General features: G+C 39.4%; 1 protein-coding gene across 2 annotated transcripts in view; it reads left to right on the forward strand.

Annotated features, from left to right (window-relative positions):
• The first annotated feature begins 1,081 nt into the window (after positions 1 to 1,081).
• Positions 1,082 to 25,600, forward strand: part of ATIC (5-aminoimidazole-4-carboxamide ribonucleotide formyltransferase/IMP cyclohydrolase) — a 28,747-nt gene continuing 4,228 nt past the window's right edge. The window contains exons 1-12 of one of the 2 annotated variants that reach the window (XM_059703053.1): positions 1,082 to 1,222; positions 1,530 to 1,656; positions 4,082 to 4,158; positions 5,291 to 5,357; positions 9,449 to 9,537; positions 10,084 to 10,235; positions 10,536 to 10,692; positions 12,984 to 13,109; positions 13,931 to 14,038; positions 14,686 to 14,771; positions 15,796 to 15,885; positions 18,491 to 18,619. In XM_059703053.1, the coding sequence (XP_059559036.1) occupies positions 1,204 to 1,222; positions 1,530 to 1,656; positions 4,082 to 4,158; positions 5,291 to 5,357; positions 9,449 to 9,537; positions 10,084 to 10,235; positions 10,536 to 10,692; positions 12,984 to 13,109; positions 13,931 to 14,038; positions 14,686 to 14,771; positions 15,796 to 15,885; positions 18,491 to 18,619 (1,227 nt within the window). In that variant the 5' untranslated portion in view covers positions 1,082 to 1,203. Of the gene's footprint in view, positions 1,223 to 1,258; positions 1,657 to 4,081; positions 4,159 to 5,290; positions 5,358 to 9,448; positions 9,538 to 10,083; positions 10,236 to 10,535; positions 10,693 to 12,983; positions 13,110 to 13,930; positions 14,039 to 14,685; positions 14,772 to 15,795; positions 15,886 to 18,490; positions 18,620 to 25,600 lie in introns of those variants that run through there. The other variant, XM_059703052.1, reaches the window with a different exon arrangement.

The raw sequence follows: 25,600 nt of genomic DNA on the forward strand, positions 1-25,600 counted from the left end.
CCTTCAAGGTAATGAGAAAATAGACTCCTTTTTGCAGCTGTGAGCCCCAGATGAAGAATAAAAGACAGGAAGTAGTATTCTTTTTGTAATATAATTCTAATAAAGAGTAATTTAAAAGGTTTCTGTAGACAATAGTATATACGTATATAAGTATATATATGCAAATTGTTATTTTCAAAGAGAAATGAATATATTCAGTTTCCCTATTTTTTAAAATATATTTTTATTGATTTCAGAGAGGAAGGGAGAGGGGGAGAGGGAAAAACAATGATGAGAAAGAATCATTGATAGGCTGCCTTCTGCCTGCCCTCTACCAGGGGTTGAGCCCACAAGGCCAGCATGTGCCCTGACCAGGAATCCAACAGTGATCTCTTGGCTCATAGGTCGATGCTCAACCATTGAGCCACAGCTGGACAGTTTTCCTATTTTTTAATGAATTAAAAATAAATCATTATTATTCCTCTCTGGTTTGACTCAAATAATATTTACTGATTCGCAAGGAGATGCAGATTTCAAGCTATTTTATAACGTGGAATCAAAAGCTCAAATGAACGTCCACTTTGTTTTGCTTCTACTATGGGAACTGTGGAGTCAATCACTTAATCTTTAATCGTTAGGTCTTCCATTTTATTTTATTAATTTTATTTATTTATTTTATTTTATTTTATTATTTTAATTTAATTTTATTTTATTTTTTGACTTATTGAAACGGGAGGATGGTAAGTGATTGCCGAGATGCTGTCTACCTTTGCCACCGCATGCACTTTTGCCAGGACTGCCCTTACGTTCTGCACCAGTGCTTTCGATGCTTTCATAGACCTCCAGCCTCTGGGGACAGGCTGCCAGGGGCAACGGGCGGTGGCTCCCGCGGCCCTAGGGCTGCCACGTTCCCGAGGGCGGGGACAAGCCAGGCCCGCGGGGTGAGGTTGGGACCGGAATCTTTCAAACGTAAATTTTGGGTCCAGGAAAGTCCGATGGAGCCCCAGCCCGCCTTCCCTCCCAGCCCGCAGGCTCCGATTTCAGGTCCTGCAATGAGCAGGGCGGGCGCGGCGTGGGGCGGGGCGGCGGGTCAGGTGACCCATCTGGTGCCCGCGGGTCCCGCCTCCCTCTCTTCCGGATCGAGAGCCTCCAGCCGCTCCACCGCCCTTTACACGTGGTGTCTGCCCCGCCGTCCTGCTCGCCCCGGACCCCCGAGCGTGCACCATGGCGCCCGGCCAGCTCGGTGAGCCCCTCGCGCGTCCTCGGTGACGGGCGCAGCGCAGCCCGCGCCCCGATGCGCCCTCGCCCCGCGGTGGCGGGCGCGGGGCGGGGGGCCGGCTGCGCTGCAGGCCTGGAGGCCCCGGCCCGCCGCTGTGCGGCCGCCGGGGATCAGAATGGGGCCCCGAGTCTGGGCCGCGGGTGGCGTGGGCGGAGGGGATGGTGGCTTGAGATCCGTGACTGCCCTTCCCCAAACGCACCCCATCCCACGGCCCTGAAGAACATGCTGTCCTGTGCAGCGACTGGGGAGGAAAACACGTCTTCTCTTTCAGCCTTGTTTAGTGTCTCTGACAAAACCGGCCTCGTGGAATTTGCCAGGAACCTCACTTCTGTGGGTTTGAGTCTGGTCGCTTCTGGAGGGACCGCAAAAGCTCTCAGGGATGCGGGTCTGGCCGTCAGGTAAGGCACAACTTGGTGTGTAGGTTAAGTCCCATCAGAAAGTAACGCCTGCCAGGCGCTGTGGGTACAACCCGCTATTCACCCGCGCCTCCAGTGCTGCGAGGCTGGTGCGCTGCTGGCCCTTCATAGAAGAGGAAGGTGCTGCTCCAGGTTAGAGTTACGTAAGGAGCGGAGCTAGGGGTTAGAGCCCCGGATGTCCTCATTTCAGGGCCCCCCTTCCAAACCACTTCTTATAAGAAATTAACTGGGGCGGGCCGTTTTGCACCACAGAGTTTATAATTTGCATAGTCTGTTTTGACTGGCTCTTTAGTAAACTGTTGACATCAAGATTCAAGCCTGCCTCCCTTCCCTGACAGTGGTTCTCAACCTTCTGGCCCTTTATTATTATTTTTTTTAAAATATATTTCTTTATTGATTTCAGAGAGGAAGGGAGAAGGAGAGAGAGATAGAAACATCAATGATGAGAGAGAATCATTGATCGGCTGCCTCCTGCACACCCCCCACTGGGGATTGAGCCTGCAACCCAGGCATGTGCCCTTGACCGGAATGGAACCTGGGACCCTTCAGGCCAAAGGCTGACGCTCTAACCACTGAGCAAAGCCGGCTCGGGTTTTCTGGCCCTTTAAATACAGTTCCTCATGTTGTGACCCAACCATAAAAGTATTTTCGTTGCTACTTCATAACTGTAATGTTGCTACTGTTATGAATCGTAATGTAAATACCTGATATGCAGGATGGTCTTAGGCGACCCGTGTGAAAGGGTTGTTCTGCCGCCAAAGGGGTCGTGACCCACAGGTTGAGAACCGCTGCTAGCATCTTTGGTAACCATATGAAGTCATAAAATCTATCATTCCTTCCTTCATCCACATCTATTCAGTAACCCACCGAAGTGATGGGGAGAAGGAATAATCAGCAAAAGAAAGATCAGGCTGCAGCTCTTGACATCAAGGAGCTGGCATTCTAGCGGGAGAGGGAGTAACCGCTGAAAATGTAGAAAATGAAAAAGACTTTAATAAACTGATGTGAGAATTCAGAGGAAGACCATCCCCACCCTGAAATATATTTTAGCAAAAGAGTGAAAGGCCTGTCTGCTTTTTCTGTCATGTTGGAGATGTTGCTGCTTGACCTCTAGCTCCATGGAGAGGTCAGGGATTACCTTTTTCATCTTGTAATCCTGCCCTAAGTGGACAGTACGCCGCTTCCCTAAATCCCCTAAGTTCATATGGCAAACATGCCTTACTGTACATGTTCCAAAGTCTTTTTGCAGCACCACTCTGATGTTTGCACCACAACCCCTAAGAATCATGGGAGGTGGGGCGGTGAGAATCCAAAGTCTGAACTGTTCTTTCCATTGTCCCCATGTTGGGTTGTTTGTAGTTGGACCCTTCAGGTTAAGAAAGGTCCTCTCTGTATCCCCTTTCCCTCTCCATCAAACTCCGTATTATGGAGACATTTCAGACATAAAAAGAGAGAAAAGTATGAGCCCTCGTGTTGCATACCTATCCTCCAGTTTAAATATTTATCAACTCTAGTCTTGTTTTTTGTCTGTCTGTACTTCTACCTATTCCTGGTTTAGCCCCATTGTGATGATGTCTTTTTTTAAAATTTGGGAATGTCAATATGTTTCCTATTAAAGTGAGGCTGACTGTTAACACTTTTAAATATATATTAGCTCACGTAATCCCTACACCAACTCAGTATAGATCTGCCTTTTCTTTTTTTAACAATTATCCTCAGTTGGAGAAGCTGGATTTTATTTTTTAAAGTCTGGGAAAGGGAATTTTTTGAAAGCATTTTTATTGATTTTTAGAGGGAAAGTGAAAAATCAATCAGCTGCCCCCTGCCTACAGGGGATCAAGCCTGCAACCCAGGCATGTGTCCTGTGTCCTGACCAGGAATAGAATGGTCAACCTTTCGGTTCACTGGATGATAACCAACAGACCAGGAAATAAAGGGAATTTTTTAAAAAATGTTTTTCTATTTAATTTTTTAATTTATTGATTTGAAAGAGAGAGAGGAAAGGGGGGAGGGAGAGGGAGAGAAACATCGATTTGTTGTTCCACTTACTTATTCATTGGTTGCTTCTTGTATGTGCCCTGACCAGGGATTGCACCCACAACCTCGGCATATTTGGAGGATGCTCTCACCAACTGAGCTACTGGGCCAGGACTCTGGGAAAGTGAATTTAAATTGGTAATCATAATGTCACTAACCCTCTTTATATTGGAACTGGGAGTCCTTGGGAAAATTCAGTCATTTGCAAATGGCCCTCCTTAATCTACTCAGAATTTTGAAAATTCAGGTGCTGAAAAATTTCTCAAAATGAAAACAGTAGGCTTAATGTTAGAAGAAGCTGTGGAATAGTGTGAAATGTGAGTGACAGTTAAGTAGAAAGAGGAGAAATGTTCTGTTTATCTATTTTCAGAGATGTCTCTGAGCTGACGGGGTTTCCCGAAATGTTAGGGGGCCGTGTGAAAACCTTGCACCCTGCAGTCCATGCCGGTATGTAGTGGGTATTTTCAATTTAAAATAATTAGTGGCTTTCAGGATAGTTTAGTTGATTACTTTATAGAATAAACAAAGAAAAGGGAAAAAATCTGTAGGTTATAGTGATTGCGTCAACATTTGCTGCTAAAGTTCATAATACATTAGAACTTGTTTAAAATCTAGTTTGCTTTTTATGTGATGAATTCAGATTGTTTTCTTTTGCTTGCTGTTAGTGCTAACCTGAGAATTAACTTAGTGATAGTTCCTGCTGGAGTTAATGAAAATATTTTGATCTTATGAGTGAAGAGATTTTATCATTATTCAAACTTAGCATACAGCATGACCATATAACTGACTTTCAAAAGAATTCTTCAAAGTACTTTACTTTGTTCGTTCATCTGAGACAACAAATTGCATATCATTCAAAAATAGTGAAAAACAAGTATATTGCCAACTTACCAGTTACAGTAAAATATGGCAGAATAAAAGGCTGTAAGGCTAAGAATTAAGACAAGCCATTTACGTATTGGAGCACATAGATGAAACTGGCAACAGTTATGGGAAAATTCCTTTTACATTTTGTTAAGAAAAGAGGAAAGAAGTGGGCATAAATGCTGATGGAAGAAGACTTGACTTGGGGTGATGAAACACAATACAATAAGTAATTGATGTACTGTAGAACTGTACACCTGAAACCTATATAATTTTATTAACCAATGTCACCCCAATAAATTCAATAAAAAATTTTAAAAAGAAAAGAGGAATCAGGAACTGATAAAAAATACTTTTTTAAAATATGTTTTTATTGATTTCAGAGAGGAAGAGAGAGGAAGAAAGAGAAACAAATGATGAGAGAGAATCATTGATCGGCTGCCTCCTGCCCCTTACTGGGAAATCAAGTTCAAAACCCTGGCATGTGCCCTGATGGAATCAAACCATTACCTCCTGGTTTATAGGTCGGTGCTCAGCAACACTGTCTGGGCAAAAAGAGATTTTTAAATATACTCACTAATCTTATTTTAACTATGTGTTTGGTATTCTTAATTAGGCTGTATTAGAAATTTCAACTTGATTGAGGGACTATATTAGAAAGAAGTGCCTTATTCTGGCTTGTTTTTGAACTAATATTTTAACTTTGTTAAATTAGGAATCTTGGCTCGTAATATCCCCGAAGATAATGCTGACATGGCCAGACTTGATTTCAATCTTATAAGGTAAATTCAAAGTTGAATTTTTAATACGGGAACAAAGATGAAGAGTGTGCCAAACCTGATGCCCCTTTTTATCGAGGGGAACACTTAAAGCTTAAGATTGTCTAATAACTAAGCTGTACACCCAAACCCAATACAAAATAAAATGAAAAGATACCATTAGGTTTAGTTTTATAATTGTTGACTATAAACATTTATTGAGTACCTTCTGTGTCAGGTTGTACGTGCTAGCATTTTGGATTTGCCAAGTATATATCACCAAAATGGGTACTTAAACTAAAAACAACCTTTGCTTCTTTAGGAAGTTATGATGTAAATTTTCATACATATAAGCAACTTAATTATTTGTATAAAGTTATTCACTGTTTTTTTTTTAAAATATATAAACAGCTTTATTTGGATACAATTCACATACCATACAATTTCCCAATTTAAAATATACAACTCAGTAGTTTTTTATATTCAGAGTTGTGCAGCCATCACCACAGTTAATATTAGAACATACTTATCGCTTCCCTCAAAAACCCCCCAAAAATAGCCATTAGCATTCATTCTTCATTTCCCCAAACATCCTCTAGCCCTAGGCAACCACCAGTATATATATATATTTTTTTTAAATATATTTTATTGATTTTTTACAGAGAGGAAGGGAGAGAGATAGAGAGTTAGAAACATCGATGAGAGAGAAACATCGATCAGCTGCCTCCTGCACATCCCCCACTGGGGAAGTGCCTGCAACCCAGGTACATGCCCTTGACCGGAATCGAACCTGGGACCATTCAGTCCGCAGGCCGACGCTCTATCTGCTGAGCCAAACTGGCTTTGGCCACCAGTATATTTTTGTCTATGGATTTACCTGCACCGAACATGTCAGATCAGTGGAATCCTACAATATGTGGTTCTTTGCATGTTATAACACCAGTACTTCGGGGTTTTTTGTTGTTGTTTTTTAATAGGCAACAAGCACTTATTTGAGATTTTTTTTTTTTTAAGCTATTTCTGAAAGCACTGATTCAGGCAGAAACCTAAAAAGTATTTTGATTAGGAGACAAAGGCAAAAGGCATTTATGAGAAAGGGAAGGGGAAAATTATATCAGTAGAAGGAAGGCATTTCTGTTGGTGGCCATAAGCTAACATAGTGACACTAAGTCTAAACAATGTTTTTAATTTTTCAGTCGGAAGTCATCAGTTCAGTAGTCACAATGTAGAGTGTCCCCCAAAAGGGCAGTTCCTATGGGATGGCAGCTCCAACTCAAATGTAAAGCTACACGGTTTATACTATTTTTTTTATTTTCCTTCTTTTGATCAAGATATTTCCTTGAAAGCATCACTGATCAATTTTATTAGAAAGCACTATCAGTAATTAGTTTTTGCTGTAAAGTAATTCATTGTATGAATATACCTCATTTATCAGTTCATTAGTTGTTGAGCATTTGGATTGTTTCTATTTTTTGCATGTTAAGAATCATGCAGTTATGAACGTTCATGTACAAGCTTTTCTTTAATAGGCTATTTTCATTTCTCTTGGGTATATACCCATGAGTAGAATTCCTTGGTTTTATGGTAACTCTGTTTAAACTTTTAAGGAACTGCCGTATTGTTTTCAAAGTGCTAGATCATCCTATATAATAAAAACCCTAATATGCAAATTGACCAAATGGCAAAATGACCGTTCGCTATGACGTGCACTGACCACCAGGGGGCAGACACTCAATGCAGGAGCTGCCCCTTGGTGGTCAGTGCGTTTCCATAGGGGAAGTGCCGCTCAGCCAGAAGTCAGGCTCATGGCTCTCGGCTCACAGCTGGCGGTGGCAGAAGCCTCTGCTGCAGGTAGGCCGTAAGGAGCGAGGGGTCCTAGACTGTGAGAGGGCACAGCCAGGCTGAGGGACACCCCGCCCCTCCCCAGTGCATGAATGTGCTTATTGGCTATGTGTATATCTTTGGAGAAATGTCTGTTCAGATCCTTTGCCTATTTTTTAATTGATTTATTTCTCTTTTTATTATTAAGTTATCCCATTCCATGGGCTGTTTTCACTTTGTGGTGTCCTTTGTAGAGTTTTTTTGGGGGTATTAAACTTTTGTCTTTGATTCTCTGAAAGTTAGTTTTTATGTAGAGGTGTGAGGTAGGGGTGCAACTGTATTCTTTTGTATGTGGCTACCCAGTTGTCCCAGCATCACTGTTGAAAAGACTATTCTTTTCCTAGTGAATGATCTTGGCACACTTGATCTATATCTCTGTTGTTATGCCAGCACTATACCATTACTTTAGCTTTGTGATAAATTTTGAAATTGAGAAGTGTGAATCCTCCAACTTTGTTCTTTTTTTTCTTTTTCAAGTTTGTTTTGGCTATTCATTGTCCCTTGCATTTCCATATGAATCTCAACTTGTCCATTTCTTCAAAAGAAGGAAGTTGAAGTGGGATTGTGTTGAATCTGTAGATCAATTTGGATAATATTGCCATCTTGGCAATATTAAATCTTTCAGTCCATAAACATGGGATGTCTTTTCATTTATTTAGATTTCCAATAATGTTTTGTACTGCTTCATATACAAATCTTATTTTTGTTAAATGTATTCTTAATTTTTTTTTGTTTTATAAGTAGATAGTATTATAAGTAGAATTGTTTTCTTGATTTCACTTTCGGATTGTTCAGATATCCTTCAACTTTGCTGAACTCATTAATGCTAATGGGGTTTTTCTGTGTGTGGATTTCTAAGTATTTTCTATTTATAAGGTCATGTCACTTGCTAAGATAGCTTCACTTCTTCCGTTAGTCTTGATGCCTTTTATTCCATGTTCTCTGAGAATTGACCTGGCTAGAATCTCTAGTACACTGTTAAATGGAAGTGGTAAGGGTGGACATTCTTGTCTTGTTCCTGAGCTTAGAGGAAAGCATTCAGTCATTCACCTTTAAGTATAAAGTTAGCAATGGGTGTTTCTTAAATGGCATTTATCATGTTAAGCAAGTTCTCTTCTTAATTTGTTGAGTGTTATCATGAATGAATGTTCAGTTTTGACAAATGCTATTAGTGCATCTATTTAAATGATCAGGTGGTTTTTTTCCTTTATGTTATATTAGCTGATTTTTAGATGTTAAACAAACCATACATTCCTAAGCTAAGCCACACTTGGCTATGGTGTATACCTCTATTAATATTTTGCTGGATTCAGTTTGCTGATATTTTGTTGAAGACTTTTGTGTAAGTATTTGTAAGAGATACTGGTCTTTTTCTTGTGACATTTTGTCTGGGAAATGTTCCCCTCCTTTTCTCTTTTTTTAACAGTTTTTCTAGTTGAACTTATTTCGCTGGGGTACCTGCAACAGAACTCCTCACATTGCAGCCATAGGAGTGGAACTGCTTCACTAGTTGTTCATTTTAGATCAGTTCTGTATTTTAAATTGTTCTTTTGGCCTTCCATTGTTTTTCCTTTTTAATTTAAATTTAATACAAAATTACTCGTTTCAGCTGTACACTCCAGTGAGTAGACATTATATAACTTACTGAGTGATCATTCCAATAAATCTTATACCCATCTGACAACATACATAGTTACTAGAATATTAATGATGCACTCCCTTTTATATCCCCATGACTGTTTTGTGACGACCAATCTGTACTTCTTAATCCTTTCACCTTTTGTATATGACCTCTCTGAAGACAAAGCAAATATTTTACCCTTAGACTTTCCATCATTTCTCATCATTGTACATAATCCGTTGGAAATAGAATCTAAACTTGAATGATTACATCCCAATATGAGGATAGTCTCTGTGGCCTTGTATTTTACATTTCTGTTAAGATTTTTCAAGTTTTTTGATGGTTTGATAGTGTAGTGGGCAGCTAGGTTTATCCAGGCAGCAGCAATGTGTTTTGAGAGCATCTGCTCTTCAGCTACTTCTGTTAACCCATGCTCAGCCACATGGGAGATTTTGACTCTTCAGCATAACTTTAGACTTCTAACCTGTCAGGCTCACAGTTTACGCGTTAGATCTTTTTGGGTTTGGGTTGTGTATTAATAGCGACTGACTTATTTTTTCTACGTAGCTGCCATGCAAGTTGAATTTTAAGGACAGGTATGTTCTCCTTTTAGAGTTGTGGTTTGCAATCTGTATCCCTTTGTGAAGACAGTGGCTTCTCCGGATGTAACAGTTGAAAAGGCTGTTGAGCAAATTGATATTGGTAAGTTGGGAAAACCGTTATTTGAAGACTGACAGAGGAGAGGTTTATTTAAATTTTAACTAAAATTTAATTAAGCAAGATTTTGTTTTGAAATTCACTACTGAGGAAGTAGGAAATAGTTACTGCTCCCAGATTGTACTCTGGAATGACTCTAATTTATCTATATTTTCGCAGCTGTTTCTTTTTTTAAATATACTTTTATTGATTTTAGAGAGGAAGGGAGTGGGAGAGAGAGCTAGAAACATTAATGTTAAGAGAAAATCGTTGATCAGCTGCCTCCTGCACACTTCATACTGGGCATCAAGCCCACAACCTGGGCATGTGCCCTTGACTGCAAATCGAACCATGACCCGGTTCACAGGTTGACACTCAACCACCGAGTCATGCTGGCTGGGTGAAGCTATTTCTTTGTGTAGGGATTCACTTTGGTTGTCTTCCTTCCCTTATTGTTTAAGTCAAGAATTAAGTAGTGGTATGTGTACAGTAACCGTATTCCAAAGAGGTTAAACCGATGTGAAAATACAAATCCTATTTTGTTTTTGAAAGGTGGGGTAACCCTGTTGAGAGCAGCAGCCAAAAACCACGCTCGAGTGACCGTAGTGTGCGAGCCGGAGGACTACGCCGCCGTGTCCACAGAGATGCAGAGCTCCGACAGCAAAGACACCTCCTTGGAGACCAGGCGCCAGTTGGCCTTGAAGGTGAGAGTGCACTTTTACATGGTGCCTTGTTTGCAAAACCAAACGGTACTCAGTTCTTACTAGTTTGTATCATCCACCAGGCCCTGCTTGGAGGGATCTGCTTCCTTTTTGTTATAAATAAAGACACCAAATATTAGAGAGAGAGTCCCTTAAAAAGATCAACAGAGCATTGGAAAGGGAATAATTCACAGTGCTGTTTAGTATTATTTGGGGTGTAGTTGACTATGTGCTAAAATAAAACCATTTCGTTCTCACTGGGAAATGCTGCATGTGGATTCACCGAAGTTCCACTTTTTGTAGGCTTTCACTCACACGGCACAATATGATGCAGCAATTTCAGATTACTTCAGGAGACAGTATAGTAAAGGAATATCTCAGATGCCCTTGCGGTACGGAATGAACCCTCATCAAACGCCAGCCCAGTTATACACACTGCAGCCCAAGCTTCCCATCACAGGTAAAGGCTGAATGTTCGGGTGCATGGTTTGCTGTGTCCATAACTTACGTTATTAGGGTTTACTCTTTGCTCTATATTCCGTGGATTTTGGTAAATGCATGTCATGTAGTCACCTCAATAATATCACCCAGAATAGTTTCGCCACCTAAAAATTCCCTACATTCCACTCCTCACGCCTGCAACCAGAGATGTTTTTACTGTCTCCATAGTTTTATTGTTTCCAGAATGTTATAATGTTGGAATCACACACTATCCTGCCTTTTCGCACTGGCTTCTTTCACTCAGCAGTATGCATTAAGGTTTCTCCATGTCCTTTGGTGACTGGAGAGCTCATTTCTTATCACTAAATATATTCCGTTGTATATGGATGTACCATAGTTGGTTTTCCACTCACTTACTGAAGGACATAAAAAATGAAAGGACAATTTTTGACAGTTATAAATATAAGCTGCTAAAAACATTCAAGTGTAGGTTTTTGTGTGCCCATGTTTTCAACTCATTTGTATAAATACCTAATATTTTTGCCCGACCAGCATGGCTTAGGGGTTGAGCATCGACTTAATGAACCCGAAGTCACAGTTCAATTCCTGGTCAGGGCACATGCCGGGGTTACAGTTTTGATATCTGCAGTGGGGGGCATGCGGGAGGCAGCCAATCAATGATTCTCATGATTGATTTTTCCATCTCTCCCTCCCTTCCTCTCTGAAATCAATAAAAATGTTTTTTAAAAAGTTTAAAAAGAAATAAAAAATAAATACCTAATATTTTCTCTTATTATTTACTATTTATTGCCTATTTTGTTTCTCCTATACCTCTCCTAGAAGCTCCATGAGGACAGTCAATTTGGGGAGGGGGGGGGGGAGAGAGGCTATTTTATTCATAGCTAATATCTCAAGTACGTAGGACAATGCCTAACATTGCAGTAGGTACTCAGTAAATATATGTGTGGTGTGTGTGTGTGTGTGTGTATTTATTTCAGAGAGAGAGGGATAGAAGCACCAGTGATGAGAGAGAATCATTGATCAGCTGCCTTCTGCATGCCCCACACTAGGAATCAAACCCATAATGAGCCGAAACCGGTTTGGCTCAGTGGATAGAGCGTCGGCCTGCGGACTGAAAGGTCCCAGGTTCGATTCCGGTCAAGGGCATGTACCTGGGTTGCGGGCACATCTCCGGTGGAAGATGTGCAGGAGGCAGCTGATCGATGTTTCTAACTCTCTATCTCTCTCCCTTCCTCTCTGTAAAAAAATCAATAAAATATATTTTTTAAAAAAAACCCATAATGAGTATGTGCCCTGACTGGGAATCGAACCCTGACCTCCTGGCTTATAGGTCAATGCTCAACCACTGAGCCATTCTGGCCAGGCGTCAGTAAATATCTGTCAAAGTTTTACATTTAAAAGTATTTAGTACCTAAGATAACACAAAGGAAATGCAGTTATTAATAAAATCGATTTTAATTAATGGCCCACAATTTTTTAAAGTGTGTGAACTTAAAAATATTTATTCATAAGAGGTATTAACTTCTAAGAAATCCTGCCTTTGTTAAGAAAATGCAGAGCTCTGAATGGCAGTCTTCTTTTTAACTGTGTTTCCAGTTTAAGCAGAACCTACTGAGTTGGATATAAATGAAGAAAAAAGTACACTTTTCCCTCCTTTCACAGCTCTTGGCACTTTGGTTTGTGATATTATGTCTTAAATCAACAAAGCTTGTAACTTAAATTTTATGCTGTCTCTGTAATTGCCATACTTGATTAATCTTAGTTCTATACTGAAAGGGATCCCTAGTTATCACTAGTGTTGTCATTCTATCTCCCTTCCTGGATTGCTGTTTTAAAAAAAATTATTTTTATTGATCTCAGAGGGGGAGGGGGGGAGGAGAGGGAGAGAGAGAGAGAGACATATCAATAATGAGAGAGAATCGTTGGCCGGCTGCCTCCTGCATGCCCCACCCTGGGAATCGAGCCTATAACCTAGGTGCCTACAACCCAGGCATGTTGACAGGGAATCGAATCATGACCTGGTTCACAGGTCGACACTCACCCACTGAGCCATGCCAGCTGGGCTCTGGATCACTCTTGGTTTATTTCTACATTGGCTGGATTTGGTCATATGTGTGCACATGTGCATGTGTGTTTTAACTTTTCTCATCAAGTTCTTATATATGTTTGTGTAGATCTGTTTGCCTCTTCCCTTAAAACGTATCTGTGCAGTTTTGATACATGTTTAAGAAATGTACACATGTCTGACCTACTGACCCAGGTGGTAATGTTGGTACATTTTGTATGTAGTTCTAAATGGAGCCCCTGGATTTATAAACTTGTGTGATGCTTTGAATGCCTGGCAGCTGGTGAAGGAACTCAAAGAAGCCTTAGGCATTCCAGCTGCTGCCTCTTTCAAGCATGTCAGCCCAGCAGGTAAAGCACTGCATGCGGGAACTGTTCCACATGCACTTCTTTCTCATTGTAATAAGAACTGGTGAGTTCCTATGGAATGTAGACATTCTGTGAAGTCTGAAGCCTGTTTTTTCTCAAGCTTGTTAACACTTTCAATATAGTAACATCATAAAATCTGATAATAAAATAGCATACAAAAATATATACAAACATACATCATTGTGAGATGGGAAGGTTAGGAACTAGTTGTTTTGGTAGTGGAAACGTGAAGTTTTAAAAAAGGAAAACGTAAAATGACTTAATGCAGTGTGACTAAATAGTTTCCCACATGTTGGAAGATGGAACTGAGTGGCCTAAAGAAGTTATTCTTGGGACACTTTATCTGTAATGTTATAGCCATTGTGTGAGATACTTTTCTGCTTTTTTACACTTAAGTCAACATCACCAGATCTGTTGACAGCCCGACACATAAATTCATCCTCCGATGGTGATTCACTGTTAGAGTGACATGAGCCGGAAAGAAGCGAGCGTCATATGGTATGAAGCAGGATGGAGAGAGTCAGCACTGAAGTAAACCAGCTTCATACACATGCCTGGTGCTGGCCAACTTCAGACACGTGGCTCTGTGGTCAGAGGCCAGAGAGGGGAGATTCTCTCCTCACCTCCCCGACGACTCTATTCTTTATGTTTGATTATCTGGCCAAACAGATTTTTGTTTAATTTGGCACAGGTGCTAGAAATTACGCTACGTAGACAATGTTAAGAAAAACTGTTGTCTTCATTTACAAGTTGACAAGTAATAACTTGAAGTTTTTGGCTTATTTTACGGTTTTCTCTCTCAGGCGCTGCTGTTGGAGTTCCCCTTAGTGAAGATGAGGCCAAAGTGTGCATGGTCTATGACATGTATAAAACCCTCACACCCATAGCCACTGCCTATGCACGAGCAAGAGGTCAGAAGAATCACGGGGGTTTTGTGGTGTTTTGGTTTGTTTTGTTGTTGTTTTTAACAGAAAAAGCAATATTTTATCTGAAGTAGAATAAAATAGTAATAACTCTTTTTCATTATAAGATTTTAAAGTATCTTTGTTTTTTATTTATACTTCTGAATGATTGTATGAGTGCCTCGGAATAAATTTGTTTATAAAAGTGTGTTAGCATTTTAATGTAATAAATGGAAACATAATTGGAATCTGATGCATGTAATTTCAGATTAGGCTGTTGAATGCATTTGAATTGCTTAATATATGACTAAAATCGCATGGTTATTTCAGCTATACTGAATTTGGTTAGAATTATGTTTCATACATATTTAATTTGTGAGTTTAATAACCTGTGAATGTTATTATAACATTTATGGGAGATTATCAAGAAACCTGATGTTATCGTTTACCTTCTACAACAGGGGTTAGCCAACTATGGCTCACGGACAGGATCTAGCCCGCCACCTGTTTTTTGTAAATGGTTTGATTGGAACAGGGTCACGTCCCTTTGTCGATGTTGTGTCAATGGCTGGTTAGAACTACGTAGTTCAGTGGTCACGTGAGAAACCATGTGGCCACAAAGCTTTAAAAAACACTATCATAATTTTTATTTTCAGGGGCCGATAGGATGTCTTCATTTGGTGACTTTGTTGCCTTATCTGATATATGTGATGTCCCTACTGCCAAAATTATCTCCAGAGAGGTTAGTGGGCATTCGTGTATCCTGATCCATGCATGACTAGTCAAGCTTTTATTTGTTCAGTGTTTACTGAAACCTTAACCTTTAATAGTTATATTTATAACTGTAAATTAATTTATCATTTAAAATGTTCATATTTTATGTAGAACACAAATCTTGACTGAATTATAATTTCTAAATTTAGTGAATTAATGTTTCAAATACATATTTGGCTGTTAGGTTTTAATTATTCAGTTTTTTAAAATTTTCTAATAATTGTTATCTTAATTCCAAAGTTATTTTTTCTGAAGAGCAGAGGATGCCATCTTGGGTGGTGATGCAATAATGAACTTTATTGTAAAGCTCCATGAGTCTATAACAAAAGAGATTGTATAATGGGAAAGATTATAAACTACTCTGAAAAGCTAATCTGAGTACCAAACAAATATTCCAGAAGTGAGGGTGGCACTGGGAATGAGGAGACAGACAGAAAAAAAAAAAAAAAGATAGCTCAAATAGCTTAAAGAGGGAGAAAAAAGGCAGAAGTGAAGGCTAAAGGGTCATGTGGCTTGACAATATTCATGGGATTCTTTCCATGACCACTGTCATCTCCAACCAGAACATGCTCTTTTAATGCAAAACACCACCCCATAAGCAGAATAGTAAGAAATCGTTTTTCTTCCTAAGGGTATTAGAGCAAATCATTCACATATTAGTTAGAATGGAAATAACAACCAAAAACTTGTGAAAGGACAGCAGATGAGATGAGTTCAGCTATAGAACATTATGTTCTAACATAGGCTTATATTTCCCAATCTAGTATAGTAAGTATGTCCTCATTTAAGGTTGTAGATAGGTTCTGTGACTTTAAGCAAAAAGATGAAACCAATTAATGATTTAAATGCAATTAAGTTCCTCTGGCATATCATCCACAGAATGACATTATTTGAGGGCCTGCTGGATTAGCATTATCTGTTGGAGGTAGGAATGAGAATATGTGGCAGCATTCTTTGATTAGGTGTTTAAAACAGAAAATATTTATTTATAGGTATCTGATGGTATTATTGCCCCAGGATATGAAGAAGAAGCTTTGACAATACTTTCTAAAAAGAAAAATGGGAACTACTGTGTTCTTCAGGTTAGTGAATTTCATGTCTAAAACAATAATTTGCTCTTTCATTTTGTGTCTCTTTCCCCCCACATTTAATTGTCCTTTATGCTGACACTCCTGAATCCTGCCCCCCCCCCTTTTTTTTAACTATTACTGGGTTTAAGATGAGAGTACCTTCCTTACTCCTAATAATAAATTTCTAAGCGGTTCAAATAGTGTATTTACATGGTTTTCTAGTCAAAAGTTATTACAGGCCATTTGAAGAAAAGTCTCCCAACCTTCCCTCTGCCATGGTTACCTTTTTTAGGAGCATCTAACATTTAAAATTTCTTGCTGATTTTTCCTGAATTACATGTTTAGCAAAACACAATGCTTCGCCATCTTGGAATTTTGTCCTAGGTCTGTGTGTCTTATCTACACAGTTAGCATTCTTTAGCTGCTACACAATCCCTGCAATGAATAACAACCCAGGGAAAGAGTCTTAAGAGAGAAATTACATAAGTGCTGCAAGTTTGATGCTTCTCCTCCTAGATATTGTAGGAGGAGAATTTTGTCTTAATGAGGATGTGTAAGGTTCCCTATTTCTCAGTGCATTGCCACCACTGTGTTCTTAAACTTTTTCTTCTCAGCAGTAAGATAGATGAAAACGGCATCTCACTGCAGTTTTAATTTCTCATTCTGCATGGGGTAAACATCTTTTCACATTTAAGAGTATTTTTATTTTCTTCTCATGAACTGTCTGCCATACTCTGCTTATTTTTCTAAGAGGTTTTTGAGATTTCTTTTCTTAACTGATTTTTGCAAGCTCTTAAGTATTAGGGAAACTAGCCCATAGTTTTATTTTACAATGGTAAGGCAAAGAGTTAATTGAATTCAAAGTAAAAATTCATGCCAAAACCGGTTTGGCTCAGTGGATAGAGCATCTGCCTGCGGACTGAAAGGTCCCAGGTTCGATTCCGGTCAAGGCCATGTACCTGGGTTGTGGGCACATCCCCAGTAGGAGATGTGCAGGAGGCAGCTGATCGATGTTTCTCTCTCATCGATGTTTCTAACTATCTCTCTCCCTTCCTCTCTGTAAAAAAATCAATAAAATATATATAGAAAAAACAAATTCATGATGCTGTTTTTCAGGAAGTATTAATGTCAGAAAGTCTGTAGAATCTCAACTCCATATATGGAAGTTGTTAAGTACTTATCCTTCATTGTAAAATGCCAATAATTGTGTCATTCACCATAGATTCCACATCAGCTTTTTAAGGAAAGATACCACTTCAAATATACATACTTTTTTGTCCCAGCTCCTTGATAACAAATTCAACCATTCAGTTAGCTGCCATTGTGTTCTCCAATTTCTAAATCGTGTCCTGCGTTATTAATTAAGAGTATTAAGTACACATGGCTATTAGCAGTTATGTGTAGTAACACAGAGAATGTTCTCCAAGCCCTGAGCTCATCCGCATGACCTCTACAGCACCTGATAAGTTTCATATTCAAAGGGGTGAAAAGGCTTCTGGACCTTCCGCAGTACTTTGAGAATTTGCCTGTTTGCATATGGACACATAATGACAGCCATGAAACAATGTAATTCCTCTACCTGACTAATGACAGGTTTCTTTTGACATCAGCTAATAAGAGGGCACATCCCAATATTAGAAATTGTATAGTACAAAGAAAAAAGGATCATTTTAAAATCCAGGAAAATGCAAATTAAGCATAATTAACAAAAGGATTTGCTTGTAAGTATACATATTAGTGTTTTTTTATATATATATCCTCACCCGAGGATAGTCTTTCATTGATTTTTAGAGAGAGGGAAAGACAGACATATCAATGTGAGATAAACACATGGATTGGCTGCCTCCTACAGGAACCCCAACCAGGGCCCGGGCCGGGTTGGAGCCTGCAACAGAGGTACCTGTCCTTGACTGGAATCAAACCTGCGACTCTTCGGTCACCGGGCCGACATTCTATCCACTGAGCCAAACCGACTAGGGCTACATATTAGTGCTTTTTAAGTAAAAGATCATCCAAAGGATAAGTGAAGAAATACTGTCAAGTTTAGAAAAATATCTATGGACAGACTGGTCTTACACAGATTATTCCCACATTTTATTATCTTTTGCTCAAGATTTAGGAAAGAGTAATAAATGACATAGCCCCTTTCAATTAGCAAAGACAGCCTACTATCAGTCCTGTTTTTCCCCATGTAACTTCTTTTTAACTTACAATTCAAGTGTTGGGTATTTTATAATAGATTTCCAGAAAATTAGAATTTTTTGTGCCACTGCCTGTTAGTAAATTTTGTTTTATCTGCTAATCTTTCCAAAGGGTTGTATAAATAGTGCTTTTAGTTAATGCAATCAAAAATGCACTCACTGGAATTATTGGTTCTGTTATATAAAAATGCAAACCCCCAATACTGTACAGAGTTGTAAAACCTATAAAATTTTTGGCACAAGTGATTAGTGCCTGGCCTTTCTTTCATACCTATACTGAAATGATGCTATTTATGCTAAAATAGGAAAAAAACACACATAACCTTGTTTACAAAGAAATCCTTTGGATATAAATGAAATGAAGATTTTTGAGGGATGTAGGTATATTACTTTTAACTCTTCATATTTGTATTCAGATGGACCAATCTTACAATCCAGATGAAAATGAAGTTCGGACTCTCTTTGGTCTTTGTTTAAGCCAGAAGAGAAATAATGGGGTCATCGACAGGTCATTATTTAGCAATGTTGTTACCAAGAATAAAGATGTAAGTATGAAAATATCTGAACTGAATGTTAGTAATTCTGTAGGTCGTGTTTTAATATTTATAAGCTTATGCATTTATTAAGGGCCATATTTAAAATTGGTTGACATGCAAATGCTAGTGTATCTTTGAGTCATCAGGTAATCTTGAGAGCTTAAAAAATGAATAAAAGACCATATTAGAAGCTTTCATGAATATGTACATAGAGATTTGACTTCATTTATAAATGGAGTCATGTCTTCTATAATTCTATTCTGTAACTTGCCTTTTTAAATGCACTAAGCTACAAATGTGTTTCTGTGTCAGTAAACATATCCACATCTCCATCTGAAAGGCCACAGAGCAATTCATTTATAGACGTACTATGTGGATAATTACTTGGTTTTCATTTTTAGTGCTGTGATCAGTGTTTTTGTGTAGACAAGTTTTTGTTCTTACGCTCTTAGTCATCTTTTAGGAGGACATATTCCTGGGATGATAATGGTGTGTTTTGTTTTGTTTTGTAACTACGTATTATATCATTGAGTACAATGGCACTCCATGGAGGTGGGAAGGGAGCTACTATCATCTCTATTATAAAGGTCAAAAACTGTGACATAGAAGACAGTTAAGAAGTTTGCCCAAGGTTACACAATGAGCGAATAGATGAGCTTTAAATCTCTTAATTGGGCCTCCAGTTTTGAAGGATTTTTTTTGCTGGGTCTAATGTTGGCTGTACTTTTTTCAGTACTTTAAATTTGTCACTCTTATTTTCTGGTCTTGTCTGCCTCTGTGCCTGGCATTTTTGATTGACTGCTGGTTATTGCTTATAATCAGACTATAGAGATAGTTTGAGGTTTTGGATGGCATTATTTTTTCTTAAGAGGGTAGACTTATGCTTCTGGAAGGCAGATCAAATGGAAGTAGATCATCTTTATTCTGGCAGGAATGGAGCTAATTTGAATTTGGGCTTTAGTTTTTGTAAGGACTGGTCTGTTGATGGTTCACCCCTGTTCTGTGTCTACTAGTACCACTTTTCTCTGATATACACTGAACTCCATTTTTGCCTTTTAGTCCTGTAAGACTCCAAAGCTTGCTCAACTTACTCACCTCTGAGTTTGTTGCCTGCATCTTGGAAAGTGCCTTGAGGGAAATAGCATATGGTCACACTCCTTTTTCCCTCTGTCTCTGAGATTTTGCCTGTCTTTGCTTGCTATTTTACTAGCTCTGTGTTTAGCTTTTCTGTTTGTTCTTTGAAGAGGATTAGTCTCCCACTCACTGTAATAGAAATATGGGGCTATAATCTATTCCCAGGTCTGATTCTTGAGACTAAGGAGAATTGCTGAAAATTAGCTTTAAACTCTATTGGGGAAGTTCTGTGAGTAACTATATTAAGACATGATCTTTGTTGATTTATTGAGTATTCTTTTTTTTAATATATATTTAGTGATTTCAGAGAGGAATGGAGAGGGGGAGAAATAGAAACATAAAGGATGAGAAAGAATCATCCATCAGCTGCCTCATGCTCGCTTCCTACAGGGAATCAAGCCTGGAACCCAGGCACGTGCCCTTGACCAGAATATAACCCTAGATCCTTCAGTCCGCAGGCCAACGCTCTATCCACTATACCAAACCAGCTAGTGCTATTCTTTCATTTTTAACTTTGAAAACTAATGGTGCTTTGAAGCAAAGTAACTTGTAGGCATTTTGCATACAAATATCTTTCAGCCCTTCCAATTTTTTTCTTGGCCAAGGCTGTGAGGAATTGGAATTTCCACATGGAAACAGTATTTTGCAGCAGTGTAACTTTAAACAGCTTATAATAAAGTGGGACCCTTTTATTACTTTATTAACCTATTTGGCTAATGTATCTTTAGAAATACAGAAAGGGTATTGACCTAGATTCCATGGTATCCATGTAGACATTTGTGCCAAACTACTAAAACTCTGACTTTGTAAAGTTTTTCTTGTAGTTTTATTGGTCTAATTAATTTAGCAGTACTTGATAGGTTTTGTACCTCTGGTTGTGCTAGCTTGGATGTGTGTGTTTATTTACAAAGATGGAGGGTATGATTTTAATTACTCTTTAATTAATTTATCTAAATTCTTCTCTAATTATTTCATCTCCATTTTTAATAGAAATTTGGGAACTTAAGGATGAGAATGGTGGTTTTATCCTCCTTTATGTTTCCCTCCCTCTTAAAGCAGGTTTTTGTAAACGAAATGGAGGCAAGCAATATGACAGAGAAAGAATTCAGAGTAATGTTTTTAAAGATGCTCAACCATCTGGATGAGAAACTCACTGTCCTATGTAAGAATGAAGAGGAAATAAAGAATGATATCGCTGCAATAAAGAACACATTGAAAGGTTCCAACAGTAGACCAGTAAAAGCGAAGGACCGAATCAGCAAATTAGAAGACAGGGTAGAAAAAAACACCCAAGCTGAACAGCAATTGGAAAAAAACATTAAAAAGCAGGAGGAGAGTTTAAGGGAGCTTTGGGACAACATGAAACGAAACAACATACGCATAATCGGGGTGCCAGAAGCACAAGAAGAGGAGCAAGGAATAGAAAACCTATTTGAAGAAATAATGACAGAAAACTTCCCTCACTTGGGGAAGAAAAAAGTCACACAAGCACAGAGAGTTCCAAACAACATGAAACCAAAAAGACCCACACCAAGACATATCATAATCACAATGGCAAACATTAACGACAAAGAAAGAATCTTAAGAGCTGCAAGAGAGAGTCAGAAAGTTACCTACAAGGGATCTCCCATTAGACTATCAAATGATTTCTCAACAGAAACATATCTGGCCAGAAGGGAATGGAATGAAGTATACAAAGTGATGCAAAGCAATGGACTGAATCCAAGAATACTCTATCCAGCAAGGCTATCATTCATAATTGAAGGTGAAATCAGGAGCTTCGCAGACAAAAATAGGCTCAGGGAGTTTATTGCCACTAAGCCAGCAATGCAAGAAATGCTAAAGGGACTGTTGTAAGAAGAAGAAATAGAAAGGGAAGAAGGGACACAGGCACAAAGAATAAAAATGGCAACAAAACTAGTACCTATCAATAATAAAACGTAAATGGAGTAAATGCTCCAATCAAAAGACAGGGTGGCTGAATGGATATGAACACATGACCCATATGTATGCTGTCTATAAGAGACCCACCTCACAACAAAGGATTCACACAGACTGAAAGTTGAACAATGGAAAAAAATTTTTTCAGGCAAATGGAAATGAAAAAAAAAGCTGGTGTAGCAATACTTATAACTGACAAAATAGACTTCAAAGTGAAGTCTCTAACAAGAGATAAGGAAGGCCACTTCTTAAGTGCACACGGGACATTTTCAAGGAGGTAGAAGACCTATATTCGGAAAATACAGGATATTGATACAAGGGATAGAGGAAGATATAAACAAATGGAAGGATATACCGTGTTCGTGGATTTGTAGAATCAGCATCATTAAAATGTCCACACTACACAAAGCAATCTATAGATTCATCACAATTCCCATTAAAATACCAATGGCATATTTCACAGACCTAGAACAAACTCCAAAAATTCATCTGGAATAAAAAAAAGACCCCCAAATAGCCACAGCAATCCTAAGAAAGAAGAACAAAGTTGGAGGGATCACAATACCAGATATCAAGCCACATTACAAAGCCACTGTTCTCAAAACTGCCTGGTACTGGCGCAAGAACAGACATAGACCAATGGAACAAAACAGAGAACCCAGAAATCAACCCAAACCATTATGCTCAATATTTGAGAAAGGATGTGAGCACATATAATGGAGTCAACTCAGTCTCTTTAATAAATGGTGTTGGAAAAACTGGACAGATACATGCAAATAACTGAAAATAAACCATCAACTTACACCATAAACAAAAATAAACTCAAAATGGATAAAGGATTTAAATGTAAGACAGGAAACCATAAAAATCTTAGAAGAATCCATAGGCAACAAAATACCAGATATAGCTCATAGCAATATGTTCACTGACACATCTAGGACAATGGAAACTAAAGAGAAAATAAACAACAGGGAATACATCAAAATAAAAAATTTCAGCGCAGCAAAAAAAAACAACTAAATAATGAGAGCCAGTGCATGGGAGAACATGTTTGCCAATGTGATGTCTGATAAGGGTTGAATCTCCAAAATTTATAGGGAACTCATACAACTTAACTAAAGGAAGATAATCTAATCAAAAAATGAGCAAAGTATCTAGACACCTCTCTAATGTGGACATACAGTAGGCCAAGAGGTATATGAAAAAATGCTCAATGGCACTAATTATCTGAGAAATGCAAATAAAAACGACAATGAGGTACCACCTTACATGAGTCAGAATGGCTGTCATCAACAAATCAACTAAGGACAAGTGCTGGCAAGGATATGGAGGAAAGGGAACCCTTGTACACTGCTGGTGGGAATGCAGACTGGTGCAATCACTGTAAAACAATATGGAGTTTCCTCAGAAAAATAAAAATGGAACTCCCATTTAACCCAGTAATCCCACTTCTGGGAATATATCCCAAGATTTCAGAAACACCAATCAGAAAGAAATATATGCACTCCTATGTTCATAGCACACTTAACCATAGCTAAGATTTGGAAACAACGTAAGTGCCCATCAGCAGATGAGTGTATTAAAAACTGGTACATCTACATAATGGAATACTATGCTGTTGTAAAAAAGAAAGAAGTTACCATTTACTGGTAAACATATGTACCCAATACACATATGTACTGGATGGACCATCATGAATGGACCTCAAGAGCATTATGCTAAGCAAAATAACCCAGTGAGAGAAATAATGAACAACATAAACTGATCTAGAGACAGAATCTAACAGATCATCAAATCTCAGAGGGGAGGCCTGTGGGTGGGAGGGGAGTTGTGGGTAAGAGATCAACAAAAGAACTTGTATGCATATAAGCATAACCAATGGACACGGAGGTGGGCAATGAAGGCTGGGCCTGGTGGGGCAGGGGTAGGCTGGGAGAGGACAATGGGGGGAAAAGGGGTCATATGTAATACTTTGAAAATAAAGAATTAAAAAAAAAACCCACCTTTAACCAATTAAAAATACAGTTTTTTGTTAACATTCTAGCCTCTAAATCATCAGATTGCACGATTAGGTCTAGAGTGGTTTCGGTCCTGAGAGAGCCACAGAAGTAAAAGAAGTGGGAGATTTTATATATATATATATACTAGATGCCCAGTGCACAAAAATTTGTGCACTCGTGGGGGAGGGGGGTCCCTCAGCCCGGCCTGCACCCATTTGCAGTACAGGACCCCTTGGGGAGATGTCCACTGGTTGACTTAGGCCCACTGCCTGGGGGGATCAGGCCTAAGATTGCAGTCAGACAGACATCCTGGCAGCCAGGGAGCCCTCAGGGGATGTCCAACTAAATGCTGAGGCCCCCAAGGGATGGGGCCTAAACAGTTAGTTGGACATTCTTAGTGCTGCCACAGAAGTGGGAGAGGCTCCTGCCACTACCTCTGCGCTGGCCAGCCATGAGCCAGCTTCTGGCTGAGTGGCACTCCCCTGGATGGCGTCTTGTGCTGTCCCGCCATGCCTGCAGTATGCAAATTAGCTGCCATCTTTGTTGCCAGTTAACTTGCATATCTCGCTGATTAGCCAATGGGAGGCGTAGTGAAGGTATGGTCAATTACCATGTTTGTCTGTTATTAGATAGGATTCTAAAGATCCCGTGCACGGATTTGTGCACATTGAAAGTAAACTAAATAGAAGGTGGTTGGTGGGGCAAGACTGGGCGAGGCAGGCCAGACACATCCTGGAGCCAACCTCCCACGGTCCATCCTCTGCCAGCTGCACCTGGGGCAGTGCCGGGGCTCGAAGGGTGTCTGCAGAATGAGCAGGGTCCCTCTGGCAGTTGGGGTCCCTTGGCCTGGCCTGCGGGGATCGGGCCGAAACCGGCAGTCCAACATCCCCCGAGGGGTCCCAGAGTATGAGAAGGCACTCTACAAAGCTGCTGTTGCTCGGCAGGTCCTGCGTGAGTGTCATCCCCCAGGTGGTCATTGTGCATCATAGCTACCAGCTCAGGCTTTTAGATTAACAGACGGATGGGAGAGGGAGAGAGAAATAGAGACATCAATGATGAGAAAATCATTGATTGGCTGCCTCCTGCACACTTGGGATTGAGCCCGCAACCCAGGCATATTCCCTTGACCAGAATCAAACCTGGGGCCCTTCAGTCCACAAGGCAATGCTCTATCCACTGCCAAACTAGCTAGCCCAGGTGTTAAATATTAATGAACATCCCTGAATTACTTCCATGTTTTAAAATACTGCTTTAACTTTTTTGACATCTTTGGGGCCCCTCACCTGCACCCCTTCCTTGACGTTTCCTATTCCTTCATCCTAACCCAGAACACCAGGTTATACTTGAAGGTGGACATCTAGGAGGCCGCCACTGACTATTTCTTAGAAACAGGAATGGATGTATAGCCAGTGACTCAGACAGCAGACACAGATAGGAGAGGATATATTACATTATTAGCACCTTAGAATTACACATTCTTAAAAAATGCTAAAAATGATTTTTAATTGTTTTTAATTTTGAGAGTAAAAAATTATAGATTCTCATGCAGTTTTACAGGTTCCCAAGTACCTTGTACCCCATTTCCCTAATGGTAGAGTCTTGCAAAACTATAGGACAGCATCACAGCTGTGGTATTGACTTCGATGCAGTCAAGACAGTATATTTCCATCACCAAGGATCCCTCTTGTTGCTCTTTGCAGCCACACTCCTCACTCCACCCCTTCTGAACCGTGGGCAACGGCTAATCTGTTCTTCCTTTTCTGTCACTTTTGTTCATTGTACATTCATGAACAGGTTTTTGTGTTAACATATGTTTTTATTTCTGTTATTGTAATTTCTGGGTGCTGGGTAGTATCGTAGCTGCATGTTTAGTTTTTTCAATGGGTTTTTTATTGTTTTTTAGAGAGAGACGAAG

Source organism: Myotis daubentonii, chromosome 7 (assembly GCF_963259705.1).
Source record: "Myotis daubentonii chromosome 7, mMyoDau2.1, whole genome shotgun sequence".
Taxonomy (NCBI): domain Eukaryota; kingdom Metazoa; phylum Chordata; class Mammalia; order Chiroptera; family Vespertilionidae; genus Myotis; species Myotis daubentonii.